This window comes from Lutzomyia longipalpis, chromosome 1, assembly GCF_024334085.1.
Source record: "Lutzomyia longipalpis isolate SR_M1_2022 chromosome 1, ASM2433408v1".
NCBI classification, from domain to species: Eukaryota; Metazoa; Arthropoda; class Insecta; order Diptera; family Psychodidae; genus Lutzomyia; species Lutzomyia longipalpis.
Window position 1 is genome coordinate 31688022 of NC_074707.1, and position 14814 is coordinate 31702835.

The window sequence follows — 14814 nt, forward strand, 5'->3', positions numbered from 1 at the left end:
TTTCCAAATCAGCTACATAAACATCTCCATTTTCACCCATGTTTGCCAGCTATAATTCATGTTCAATGTGGGAAAAAGGGTGCATTTTTTCACATGATTTTTTTCATAATTTACGACAGATACGAATGCCGAGAAGAGTTAAAAATGATGACAGAGTTTTGGTGCAATGCAATGAAATTATGGGGTATTCCATAAATGTAGTAAATCGTTCATCAGGGTTATAAAATGCATTAATTTAATATATGGAAATTCACACTAATAATATTTTTCTTTTCCATTCTTTTCTTTCAACTCTCATTCATTTTTATTAATTTCCGCTGACGGTGATATGCATGGAAATGAGAAGTCTAATGGGGTCACCTCACATTATATATATATAATATACTACGTAACTATGTATATTATATATATGTGATAGGGATACCTAATGAACTGAGTATTCAATTTTGCTGAACACTAACCATTATAAAAAAATGAACTATGAAAATAATTGAGAAAACGCATTTTAATGGAATTTAAATAATCAATTTGCAAAAATAAGGGATGGGGAAAACAGGTGAGGCGAAAGAGTGAAAAATGGGATAATTTTGTCGAATATTTCCCCCTCATTGGACCCTATTTTTCTCTAAATGATGGATAAAGTCAAATGAATTGGGCTGGAAATCAATTTGAATGCTGATCTCTCACCTTGCCATAGTGTGGAGAATGTGAAAAATGTTGTGATGATACTCCACAGAAGCCTCATCATTTCTCCCTCGTTGCCTCCTCACTCAATTGACGCGCTGTCGTGTCGTCGTCTCAAAGGAGGAGTTTGGGTTTTTCGTCGTCTGAGCAGCTGCTATGGGGGTTTTGCTTATGTGATATAGAGGTCAAATGATGGGATCACATTACTCTTTCACCAGTTTCACCTTCACCCTATCCAATATCACATTGAAGATATTCTTAGAGGCAAAAAAAAACTTTAAGCTTTCAATAGGATTTTCTACTTTCTCCCCATGCTAAAGCAACATCCTTTCACAAGCACTTTAATTCACTTTATTTGCATTTGAGGGGTTAGTTTACCTTTTTGTGCTCTCTACTTTGTTTTCTTTTTGCTTCGTCACAAAATACACAAAACACACATAAAAGGTAGAATATCCAAAAGAAAATATGTCTCTTCAGTCTCTTCCGACACAAGTATGTAATGTAGGAGGATGTGATACTGTTGCAATATTCAAAAGCACAGAGTGGTTTATATTTTCCCAGAACTGTTTCAAATTGAATGTATCTCTGCCGATGAAAATGTTAAGTTTGTGAACTCTGCACTTTGTGCTTCGTCTTCTCATCTGATATTCACCCCCTTGGGTATAAGTATCCGATGAGGAACAATAAATGTCTAGACAGTGGAAAGCACTAAGCAAAAATATCCATACGCTTTCAGGTGATTTCTTGAAATTTCTACCAACTTTCCCATAAAGTTGCACAGTTCAGCACGATTATGCAGAAAAGGTGCACAAAGGTTGCACAAAGGTGAGATCAATATATTTTCAAATATAGATATGCGAAAACTCCCCCAGGCAAATTTATATTGCCCGGAGCTCTTGTATGGTAATATCTTTTGATTATGGCGTGATGAGAATCAAAGATATAGCATTTTTTTGAAATAAAAAAAAAAATATTCAAGTTAAAATTTCAAAATAGAAAAACTGTGACGAAAGAAAATTTTAAACATTTTAAACCAAAAATATAGCTTTATTGAAAATTTATTACTGCACTTTCTTAAATTTTCTACAATCACTTTCGAGAAATTCTGGTAATATCGTGATGGATAACCACGTTACACTCCACTAACTCAAGCAGAAACATCAAGTAGGAAAACTTGCACTGAAGTACTGCTTCTTCGACTCTCAGATTTGTTTCTTTACGAAGCTTTTTCAACTTTTTTTTTCTTTATCCTTTGCTTATTTTCGTCACAACTGAATTCATTTCAAGTGTTCTCGTATATTCGGACTCTCCTCGAGAAGACACACACAAAAGTTCGTCTTTCATCGAGCTGGAAGCTCGCGCCGGCACAGTGAGAACACAAGTAGGTGAAAGCTCCCCAAAAGTCGATGAGACACTAACGGCACTTGTGAACTCTTTGCCACTGAAATACATTTCACTGCAACCATTTCGTTCCAGGAATGTGCTTGGAAAGTAACTAGGAAGGGAGAAAGGACTTTTCCCTCCAATTCTATCATTCCAGTGCGAGGAGAAGTAATTTTCCAAGCAGAAAATGGAAAAGTGAATCCACACAGAAAAAGACAAATAAACCTTCGAAGCTTACGAATGAATTTCCAATACATAGCATGTATGTGTTTTATCTATTCCTGTTACATACATAAATCGCCTGTATACCTACATATGAAAAAAAAACTATCTCTCAACTGATGCGGTAATACCTACAGGGTTCACACAACCCTTTCAATTTAATGATTTTCTTCTTTGATGAATGCTTTGTATTTTTTGCTCATCAAATGCTCCGGTAAAAAAACTCATACAAACTATTATATAAGTTTTCATTCAAATTCTGTGAACTCCTATGATGAGTTTCTCTCTATATCCTGCTTTCTTTTAGTTAGTTCGAAAACATAACGAACGATACATTTCATGCAAATAGTTTGCATTGCTCGGCTTTGCGTGCTCTAGTTTTTGTTTGATATATCACCAAAATAAACAGTTATGTACTCAATATGTATGTACAAACATACATAAAACATGCATGTAATAAAAATACAGATTTTTTTACTGATAAAATTTAGATTCAACTTTCACATCTCCAAAAAGTACGAAGCAGCAAAACTATATATCCAAGTTCCTCTCATTTATTGAAATTATTAAATTCCAAATACCATCTGTTTTTCTACATAACAAAAATTTGCTATGAAGAAAAATCTATTCAATCGTTCAAATTTTCTCATCGCTCTATATAATATTTTGTTTAAAAATAAATCATCATACTTTCTTATCTTATATGTACAACATGTTTTTGTTTTGTTGAAAGACTCGGGAAAAATTTTAAAAGAACATTGCTTTTCTAGGCACCAATTACTCGACTTCTTAACATAATCAAAGTCACTCACACTTTTCTGGAAGCTTTTGTATTAATTCATATACATGCAAACTAGTCTTTGTACAAGAAAAGAAAGATGCAATTTCTTTTCCTCTCGATATAAATGAATAAGAAAAGGAAACTCACAGAAAGTGCAAACAGTAAAGCGCAACAGTTTTTCCCACCAATATATCCCATATTTTGTTGGAGTAGCTTTCCAGAGAAGGTAAAACTTCCCCTTATAGAATAATGTATAGCTATGCAGGACATGCGTAAAGCATTACTGGAAATAATATGTTGTTCTTGGGGAAGGAAAACAAAGCGCTTGATATAGAGAGTGGAAGTCAAAACCAAAGGTTGGATGATGTGGAAAAGGAAAGAAACAAAGTGCGTGATTTGGGTGGTGAAAGGATTAACCTCTCGCCCTCGCGCTACGAATGAAACTCCATTAAGATTTAATTCAAAATTCATTTTTTATAAAACAGGTCCCCCCAGAAGGATATGTGAGCCTGATGTTTTTCTCATTTTCATGATAATCTCCATCCCCATATCCCCAACAGAAATACCAACACATAGCATTTTTTTCCTTCTCATTTTCTATATTTCTTTTTTTATTCAACATGAAACCTTCACCATGAACTGACATAGATGTCCCCAAAGTAATGTAGGTACATAAGTGTATATGTTATGTAAATAAACAAAAAGGGAAATTTGAGGTGAAAATTTAATTCATTCAACGCATTGTTTATTTATCCTTGATTTTAGCAATTTTTTTCGAGTAAATATTTTAAGTGACATTACAAAACAACATACCGCCCAACATAAATGGAATATACAATTTGTGCCTAAAAATAAATTTTTGAAGAGGCTTCTCGTAAATTAGAAGGAAAAATTAGTGACTTAGGGGTGAAGAAAGTCAATGTGCATGCCAAATTGCCACAATTTGAAATTTAAGAGCTTTTCTTTAATACTCTCATGTTACCCTACTCGCCTCTGTAGCCTTTATGTTTTAATTGTTTAAATTTTTTTAGAATACTTTAATTCTTCTTCATTTTAAAGAAAAATTCTTAAATGCCCTAATCGCGAAATTTTGCACGCTTTTGAATCCTTCCCATAGAATTTCATTATGAAAAAAATGAAAAAAAAACACGAAAAATTTACTAACACTAACAATGGAGTGATAACTATTTTATCTTATTAAATTTTATTTATAGATGTTGTTTAGGAAACATGAGATAGTTTATTTTCCCTTTTTACCATTTTTTAATTTTATTTCAGAAAAATATTGATTAGTTTATTCGTCCCCCGCGACACCCCCCAAATTGTATAAGAACAAAGAAGTTCAAGAATAATCCACTAAAGTTCCCAGTAACTTTCCCGCCAATTAGCTTCCCGCTAAATATTTTCCCGCCAAATATTTCTCCCGCGAAATATTTATATTGCGACATAAAAACCCACCAACTTCCCACGATAGGGCAAAATGCATCATAAGCAAATCTCGACATTCTGCAAGATATGCATTCTCAATTCCCTTCGCGTCACATCAGAATTGTCCATAAGCAATTCTCCCCACCACTATTTTGTATAAATCCCATGTAAAAATTTGTGTATAAATAGAGTAACTTTATGCAAATAAAATCATTATTAGGACAGCACTCCAACTGTGTACATCTAATAATCACCAGGACTGGCCCCCATGGGCCGGTCTAATGGTTCAGAAACAGGAGTTTGTACAAGATTCACAGAAGATAGAATCATCCAGATTCATTCTTTTGTCTTGTAAAAATAACTGTTTCTACCCAGAGAAGCGAGGTTTGTTCAAAAGCTTCACAGAAGATAGGGTTAAACCCATTCTATGTGATACTTGATAAAATTTCGTTTTTCTCCAAAAATAAGAATAGAGTTTGTGAAAAGAAAGGGTTAGAAGATAAAATCTTCGGATTTATTCTTTAATCAATTCTTTCAAAAGCCCTATTCAAATATAGGTTTGTGATAGGAACCACCTATCAAAAATCTATAACCCAAAATTCTTGTACGGGATCAATTTAGAAATTGCCAAATTCCCATACAAAATGGTCCTTCAATCCTCCCACCAAAAAAGTAATCTAAAATGGGAAGTGATCACAACCAGCAACACTCTCAAAAGAGGAAAAAAGAAACTGAATGGCTCCTGAAGCACCCATATCAATCAATCAGGTAGCATTCATATAAAATCATCAGCGGAGAAGAAGACCAAAACACTTTCCGCTTCCTAAAATCAAGCACCAGAGCTTCTCCAACCACAGAGCTTCTCATAAAACTATTTCCTAAAGGAAGAGAAGATTCCAACAACAAAATGATCTCCAAAAGGGAGAATCTAACAAGAGCTGCCCTCACAGAAATGCAGCTGCCTACAAAGTTTAATCCGGACACCACGGAGCACCACCGGAGAAGCAACCAACACTGCAACCCATGCAAGTGGCCATTATCTGGCGGAGTCGAGGATGGCTTCGCCATGAAGGAAATAATATCAATAAACTTGTGGGAGGCCCAGGATGGCTTCGCCATGAGGAGGTTAAAAATGGCAACCACGGACGCACATATGCCATCTACTACAAATTATTCGGATCATCATCCAGATGGCTCTCACTTCCTAGACGACATCAGTCTCGTCATCTAACTACATACAGTCCACTACAATATTTGGAGCATCATCCAGATGGCTCTCACCTCATTGGACGACACCAGTTTCGTCCGCTAAATTAATTGGAGCATCACCCAGATGGCTCTCTATTGCTAGGCGACATCAGTTTCGCAATCTATTTTCATACAGTCCGTTACATTAATTGGAGCATCACCCAGATGGCTCTCTTTTCCTAGACGACATCAGTTTCGTCATCTAAGATACATACAGTCCGCTACAATATTTAGAGCATCATCCAGATGGCTCTCTTACTGGACGACATCAGCTTCGTCATACAGGCCACTACACAATCTAGAGCATCACCTAGATGGCTCTCACTTAAATTGGACGACGTCATAACTACATACAGTCCGCTACAATAATTTAGAGCATCACCAAGATGGCTCTCTCCCTACATGAACGACATCAGTTTCGTCTTCTACATTTCATCAAAACCAACGAAAACAAAAATGAGCATCTCCAATAGATGGCTCGCTCCAGATGAATGACATCAGTTCATCATCTATCCACAATTAGCAAGGTGACATCAACAGGATCGCCACCTTCAATGAGCATCTCCAATAGATGGCTCGCTCCAGATGAGTGAAACCAGTTCATCATCTAATGAAGGCTCAATCCGTAGCCAATTAGCAAGGTGAGATCAACAGGACTCCCACCTTCATTGAGCATCTCCAATAGATGGCTCGCTCCAGATGGATGACATCAGTTCATCATCTACCCATTTAGCAAGGTGACAACACCAGAATTGCCACCTTCAAAGAGCATCTCCAATAGATGGCTCACTCCAGATTTATGACAACAGGTTAAAATCTAACTCCAGATGGATGACACCAGTTCATCATCAAACGAAGGCTCAATCCGTAGCCGATTAGCAAGGTGACATCAACAGGATTGCCACCTTCAATGAGCATCTCCAATAGATGGCTCGCTCCAGATGAGTAACACCAGTTCATCATCTAACGAAGGCTAAATCCGTAGCCAATTAGCAAGGTGAAATCAACAGGATTCCCACCTTCATTGAGCATCTCCAATAGACGGCTCACCCAAATTAGCAAGGTGAAATCACCAGGATTCCCACTTTCATTGAGCATCTCTAATAGATGACTCACCCAAATTAGCAAGGTGACATCAACAGGATTGCCACCTTCAAATAAGCATCTTCAATAGATGGCTCGCTCCAGATGGATGACATCAGTTCATCATCTACTTCCATGTATGAGGAAAAAACGGCTAATTCCGCAGCCACTCCAAAAAGCGACAGCAACCAGACTGTCATTAACAACAACAAATGAAATAATTTTGTACGCTCATACAGTAAAAGCATCTTCTTTCGAGAGACAGGAAGACTGCAAGGATTGCAGTGAGTCTCTTAAATATTTCTAAATCATCTTTACGCAACAAATGAAATACTTTGTACGCACATTGAATAATTCTGTTTCTTTTGCGAGACAGAAGGACTGCAAGGTTGCAGTATTAGTACTCCATAACATGACAGCTCTCTATGTTGGATGTTACACCTCTACAACTCTTTAGAAAATAATTCATTCCTATATAAATTCTATGGACTCTACGAAACAATAACACTTCCAACATGAGAAGAGCAAGGAACTACATTTCAAACACCACACATTAGGTCTGGAGAATTTACGACTCTTCAGACAATTGGACGCCTTGACATCCCGTTCAAGGTACAGCCATTGACCCAAAGCACAGCAGCGGTCATGGTAACTTTTCCCGCGCTCCCTAAATAAATTAGAAGAGCATCTTTCTAAAGAACATTCAATTCTTTAGTAATCAATTTGTTTCCGTATGGATATCAAAAGTACCACATTTTATAAGAGCAGACAATTACGTCTCATCATTACTCACAAGGTCTGCAGAACTTACAACTCTTCAGACATTTGGCACAACCATTGACCAAACCACAGTGGTCATAATATTCCCAACCGCTTTTTGAAAGAAAGCAGAGGAGCATCTCTATCAACTCATTCATTCTATGAGCTCCACGGCACTAAACCACCATACAACCTATACATCCATTCTAAGAAGCAGACACTCTTGTCTCAAAACCCCTCCACATGGTCTGTGGAACTTACAACTCTTCAGACACCTCATCACCTTGACATCTCGTTCAAGGCTCAGCCATTGACTTAAATCACAAGGGTTTAAACACGTCAACCTGCTCAAACCAGAGGATCAATTGAAAAATGGCTAAAACGAAACTTAGAGATGGAAATCAAATCAACATAGATGTCATATTCAAATACATCTTTAACCTTTCAATTGAATAACGTGCCTAGAAGCAAATCGAAGTTGCAAACTTCACACTATCCCGATCACTGACTCCAAACTCGTCAGCCTGATCCATCCAAAATCAAGATGACTTCATCCAACATCCCAAAAGGAGATCACCGTCAGAACACCATCAAAAGTCTCTCAACAGCAGATCTTCTCAGCAGCAGAGCTTCTCAACAGCAGAGCTTCTCAGCAGAACTTCTCAACAGAGAACATCACCACACTTCCCAACGCAGCTCCTTACTAACAGGACAACCGATCTCCAAACTTCAGCAGCAGTGAACATCAAAATATTTCATTGTACTATTTTTAAGTCAATATTTTCTTAGTCCCAAGAGTCCCATGACTCATTCTTTTCCTGAGATACGAGTATGTTTAGGAAACATGAGATAGTTTATTTTCCCTTTTTACCATTTTTTAATTTTATTTCAGAAAAATATTGATTAGTTTATTCGTCCCCCGCGACACCCCCCAAATTGTATAAGAACAAAGAAGTTCAAGAATAATCCACTAAAGTTCCCAGTAACTTTCCCGCCAATTAGCTTCCCGCTAAATATTTTCCCGCCAAATATTTCTCCCGCGAAATATTTATATTGCGACATAAAAACCCACCAACTTCCCACGATAGGGCAAAATGCATCATAAGCAAATCTCGACATTCTGCAAGATATGCATTCTCAATTCCCTTCGCGTCACATCAGAATTGTCCATAAGCAATTCTCCCCACCACTATTTTGTATAAATCCCATGTAAAAATTTGTGTATAAATAGAGTAACTTTATGCAAATAAAATCATTATTAGGACAGCACTCCAACTGTGTACATCTAATAATCACCAGGACTGGCCCCCATGGGCCGGTCTAATGGTTCAGAAACAGGAGTTTGTACAAGATTCACAGAAGATAGAATCATCCAGATTCATTCTTTTGTCTTGTAAAAATAACTGTTTCTACCCAGAGAAGCGAGGTTTGTTCAAAAGCTTCACAGAAGATAGGGTTAAACCCATTCTATGTGATACTTGATAAAATTTCGTTTTTCTCCAAAAATAAGAATAGAGTTTGTGAAAAGAAAGGGTTAGAAGATAAAATCTTCGGATTTATTCTTTAATCAATTCTTTCAAAAGCCCTATTCAAATATAGGTTTGTGATAGGAACCACCTATCAAAAATCTATAACCCAAAATTCTTGTACGGGATCAATTTAGAAATTGCCAAATTCCCGTACAGATGTAGATATATCCTGCTTTCTTTTATATGGGGAATGCAAGTCACTTCTCTAAGTGATGATATTGCGATATGTTAGGGCGAATCTTGCCCAGCACATCGGTGCACGCAATAAAAAAGTCTATGTGACAATTCCCATGCGGTATCCTCGAGAGTGCCATAAAAAAGCAAGCTCTACCGCACAACTTTCACCCATAAAAATGATTTACGAAAGTTAAACCGTGGCACAACACCCTCCAGCACGCCTTTCACGTCCAATCTATCCCCTACCATTGGCTAGCCGGTTGACGGAGCTGTGGGACCTATATACATATTCGCCAGTGAATTTCGGTTCTAGTCTTTGCAGGTGCAACACTAAGTTGTTGCTGTCGGGAGTAGTTCGAATTTGGATTGGAAGGAGGATGAAGAGAAATTGCCACAGAAAGTGATAGGTAAATATGAATAACAAAAGCTTCCAATGCACAGTACACCCTTGTCCATGTTTAGTTCGCTCCCAAAAAGCAACCCTCTGGCATTTTCCAACGCTTGCGTTCTTTATCTTGCCACGGAACGAAACATGATAGGAAGGTAAGTTTGGTATCATACCACCACAACCTAGAGTGTCGCATCCTCTCCACATAATGCATTAACTTTGCTCTTGTGGCATCTGCACGACCAGGACTGAAACAATATTAACTTCTCTCTGGAGATATACGCTCAAGTCCTCTATAATACCTTTTGTATGGTGCGTCTTCATTTTCACATACAGCTAAAAGTATAAACAAATTTTCATTTAAGCTATACAACCAAATATACTCGTGTAGTACATTATATACATAGTATGCTGTATATATATAACTATGAAAGCTACCAAAAAGCTTCAATATTTGATGCAATAGATCTCCGTAGCATTATCCACAAAGTTAACATCTTCAAAGTTTCTTATTACCATTTAATTTCACTTTGTAGTATAACACTTTTGGGATTGCGACGATTGCGATATTAATTTAATTTCATCTAATTAACCACCCTACTTTACTTCTATTTCCGAGAATATAATCTTGTTTCACAGACCATTTTCAACTTCATTTTACAAGGATAAATGCTTCTGAGAAATGATTAAAACATTCACAGAAAGAGGAAGATTATGCATATATAAAAGTATTAAATCGAAATCCTAACTTGTGAGAATAGTGTTGTGTGGCAACAAAATAAAGCCGATTTAGTGTATAAAACATTCACTAATGACCCTTCCCGTTTTATCTTTCACACGGTGTTTGGTGCAGTAGTGACTAAACGTAACATTGTGGGGGTGGACTCAGGTGAGCAAGACACTCCGCGCTGAGACTTTTGTAATTTTGTTGTGCTGAAAACTTTATTTGCAAATCATGAAAATGCAACAAAATTTTCTCCGTCGCTAACTTGGTATAGCGTAAGGAGATAGATGAAAGTAGTGTAACCGCATTGTATGAAAAAGGTATGATAGTGGTCTCTTGAACAAGGGCACAAGAAGAAAAACCGCTTAAAATACACTGAAACAAATGAAATATCGCACTAAAGTTGAAAAAAATAGTGAAGTATACAATAAAGTGAAAAAAATACGATGGAAAAGGCGTGAAATAAAAAATGTCATAATTATCATGCATTTTCACCCTGATTTCAAATCTATAACACCATACATTACACACTGTAATATTGCTAAGTGCTTTATTATTTTCTTTAATATCATACACAGGCTATACTGGTGCAACTTAACACGTTTAATTGTGCACTACAAGGAGCACCTAGAGCACCATCATAAAGACATTCAGGGCATACATAGTTTTATTGCTTGAGCAAGCCACAGAAATTAGCTTCAGTACACCTCGTATTATGATGTGGAAGCTCCTCTCAATTGCACGCTAAAAGCAACGAAAAAAATACCCACCGCTTCAAGTGTTAACAATTTTAACCGCTCTCTACACGCCCTTCTTACCACATACACCTTCTCATTGGGGGTTAAATTGCTAGAGAAATTCCCTCACAGATGCCCACAACCAGGTTCCCCTAATGATGGGGCTGAAAGAGAACACAAACAGGAGAGAAGGGACGAGATTGCATTTTGAATGCGGACTAAATTGACTACTTTACGCCACACCGACAATTTCTTTTGTGGGTGGTAATTCAATCGCTTAAATTGAGGGTTTCTTCCCCGGTGAATAATTACTCTTTCACGTGTATATAATATATACATATACATTTTATGCTTCATCCCTTATTCACGACTCACCCCTTTGTATTTTGAAATTTTTATCAACACATGAAGCTTATTGGCGAAAGCTCTGAATATTTAGTCAATGATTTCAAACCGAAAAATTTAGCAAAACAGGGTATATTTGTTTTTAAATTATTGATAAAAAAAAGTTTATCATCATTTAAAGATAAAATAAAAATTAATTTTCTCTACAATCTATTTTTTCTACTTTGTCGTTTACAAGTTACTTGGGTCATGATACTCTTGCCATACATACATATAATACAAGTTTAAAAAATATATATATACCATAGTAATAGAAACTTTCTATCCCTTCAAAGTTCACCCAATGAATATAGAGGAATGATACGTATATATATACTCTTCCTATTTGAGTTAGGTAAACACAACAAACATAAATAATCCTTTGAAATGTGGAGGCAATGGGGAAATAGAATGGATGGTGTTATTAAAAAGTCGGTGTCGGGGCAGAGACTGAAAATGTGGGTGACGCATTTGGTAAAGAGTGAAAACTAGTTGACCAGCCTGTGTATAAAAGCACCCATCCCATGGGGACCCTTACTACCATTTTCCACCCTTATAAGTACCATTACGTGGCTATTATTACGGTCATTGAGTGCTAAATAATTCGTGCAAATTTTCAAACTTAACACAATGAGGATCATTTTTGTGCCCGTTCTACTGTGGTGAACTCAATTGTGACGCATCCACCCAACATGTGTGTGGAGTTTTGTGTCACTTGGGGCAACAGGGGTCACACAACCCATTGAGATTTGCGGTAATGCCCAACGAAGGGAAGTTTCTTCCCTGCACACGGGCATAGCTCCAAGATTTTGAACATCAACACGCCAATTGTAACGTGCGGGTTTTCATAAATTTCCCAAAAATGGAATGATAACGAACTTATTTAAAAAGTCTCCAAAAGGGGAGGGGAATGCCGTCACTGTGAATGTATATGTGTTTGTGTTTCGTCATTTTGTGTCAGTCTGGCTTGAACACTTGTGGCGAGAACCACGAAAATTAATTTAGTGTTCTTTTCTCTTCCCAAGTAATTCTCTGGGAGTCCAAGAGCCCGAGAAGTGCCATCATCCCCGCCACGACATCTCCAGTGAAGTTCCTTGGCGTCCCTAGAGGACTGGCGCCCGAAAACAAGCCGAGAAGACATCCTGCGAGAGAATTCAGGTGGGTGGCGAATTCTGTATCAGCCATAGAAGGAGGAAATCTCTGGGAAGAGGCCACCAGGAGTTGTGAGAATCTGCAGCTGGAAGGGTTACGACTGAGTGGAGGTTCCGGAATTGTGAGAGGAGGAAAAGGGCGGAGAGAATCTCCGGGGAACGCTCAAATCCCCGTCGAGGCACAAGGACAACATCTCCGGGGAACGTCTAAATCCCCGTGGAGACCATCACTCTCATTCTCCAGGGAATACCCAACTCCCTGTGGAGAGCATCACCCTCATCAGGTGGAAGCCCACAACAGTATTCTCCCGGGAGCGCCTAATTCCCGGTGGAGACCCGCATTACCCTTCTCCAGGGCCCCATTAAATCCCTGTGGAGACCATCTTCATTCTCCAGAGAACACCCAAATCTCTGTGGAGACCAGCAGTACCATCTCCAGGGAACGCCTAAATCCCTGTGGAGACCATCAACATCCCTCTCCAGAGAACGTCTAAATCTCTGTGGAGACCAGCAGTACCATCTCCAGGGAACGCCTAAATCCCTGTGGAGACCATCAACATCCCTCTCCAGAGAACGTCTAAATCTCTGTGGAGACCATCACTACCCATCTCCAGGGAACGCCCAAATCCCTGTGGAGATCGGCAGTCTAGCTCCGGGAAGCCCGACCCGTGGAGGCCATCAGCACATCCTCCGGGAGACAGAATCCCGTGGAGAACAGCAGCAGCGGAGATACAAGAACCAGCGCGACGCGAAACATCTCGTGAAGCGACGCAGCGTAGTTTGGCGGGAAAACCGCGTGAGGGTCAGCGAATAGCAACGCAGCTGAGGCAAAACGACACGAGATTCCTCTGTAAGGCAGCAAAATAAACTCCCCTGAGTGAAGACAACTGAGGCCTTTCATTGGGGAGGAAAATCCATATCGTTTCACAATGAAACCTTTTCAAAGAAGCGCATGTAAAGGGATACGAATTTTATCTCTCTCCATATACGATGTGACATGAGAAAGGATGAAATCTTGGATGAAATTGATTGAGGCTGGGGTGAAAGGCTATAAGACCTAATCGATTGAAAACATGAGTTTTTCTATTAATTAAATTCTTTATCAACCTACTATTCTCATGAAAGTCAATGGTAAAACTATTAATCCTTTGAAAATAACCCAATTCATTGCAGAAAAAGTATTTAATTTAACACCCACGCAAACATAGGCAAAACTATTTTATTAAAATTCCTTCCATTCCATCAATTTGTAAATTGGTCTGATTCAATGATAAGTCTATGAGAATTTAATCTATTGATTTATTTTATCATTAGCATGAGCGTATATTAGAAAAATGACAAAAATGTTATTTGAGGCAAAATTTTATTTATATTTTCATGCTAGAAGTTAAATTCCTTTGTTTTATTTATTGCTATTTAGTTTCCATAAACTATTGAAATATATCAATTGTGATAATAAATCTTTCATTGACGTATTTGCTTCGGAGCGGTGGTATAGAAGCAATGTCACACGAGGTATAATGTATAATGTGAACCTATAAAATGTAGGTATGTAATATGAGTTCTACATTGATTTTTCCGTCTATCGACACAAAACCTGACGGGGAGTTAGTCTTCGAGACACCTTTCAGACACTTCCTGCCACTCATTTTTTTTGTATCCTGTAGACATACATTATGAATTTCCTTTATCTTATTTTAGACTAATGTAATATATTTTCCTAAATCTTAGAATTTTATATATAAACATAAAACAAAAATTAATTGACTTTCCAATATTTATATTTATATAGGTATTGCTTTAATTAATTTTTGTTTAAAACAACCAGAGTATTCGTAAAAGGGTATTAGTTTGTGAAATATTATTGGCAAGAATTTCTAGGAAAGTCTACATCCTTAACTAGTTTACTAAAATTATACTATGTGTATTGGGAAGGGGCTTTCCTCAATGACGACAACACAATGCAAAAGAGGAAAGTCACAACAATTAATCATCTAAGGTAATTGGATTTTCTCTCTTCTCACTGTTTGAATATTATAATAATATTGAAATGAGGGAAATAAATTCCTTTTTTATGCTCACCCAACAACTTCGCAATATTAAATACAGGAGAGCAACAATAAAACTTTTTTTTCT

The 14814-nt window shown here is 37.5% G+C and overlaps 4 protein-coding genes across 6 annotated transcripts in view; all 4 read right to left on the reverse strand.

Moving 5' to 3' along the window:
- Nucleotides 1-2100, reverse strand: part of LOC129786132 (uncharacterized) — a 28769-nt gene extending 26669 nt beyond the window's left edge. The window contains exon 1 of the mRNA XM_055820966.1: nucleotides 688-2100. Within this exon, the coding sequence (XP_055676941.1) occupies nucleotides 688-748 (61 nt within the window). The 5' untranslated portion in view covers nucleotides 749-2100. The remainder of the gene's footprint in view (nucleotides 1-687) is intronic.
- Nucleotides 1-14814, reverse strand: part of LOC129786110 (replication factor C subunit 4) — a 635780-nt gene that overhangs the window by 313862 nt on the left and 307104 nt on the right. The window lies entirely within an intron of this gene.
- The window catches only part of LOC129785980 (extended synaptotagmin-2), a 633447-nt gene that overhangs the window by 313862 nt on the left and 304771 nt on the right, over nucleotides 1-14814 (reverse strand). The gene's annotated exons all lie outside the window — the stretch shown is intronic.
- The window catches only part of LOC129785995 (protein kinase C-like), a 501513-nt gene that overhangs the window by 313862 nt on the left and 172837 nt on the right, over nucleotides 1-14814 (reverse strand). The window lies entirely within an intron of this gene.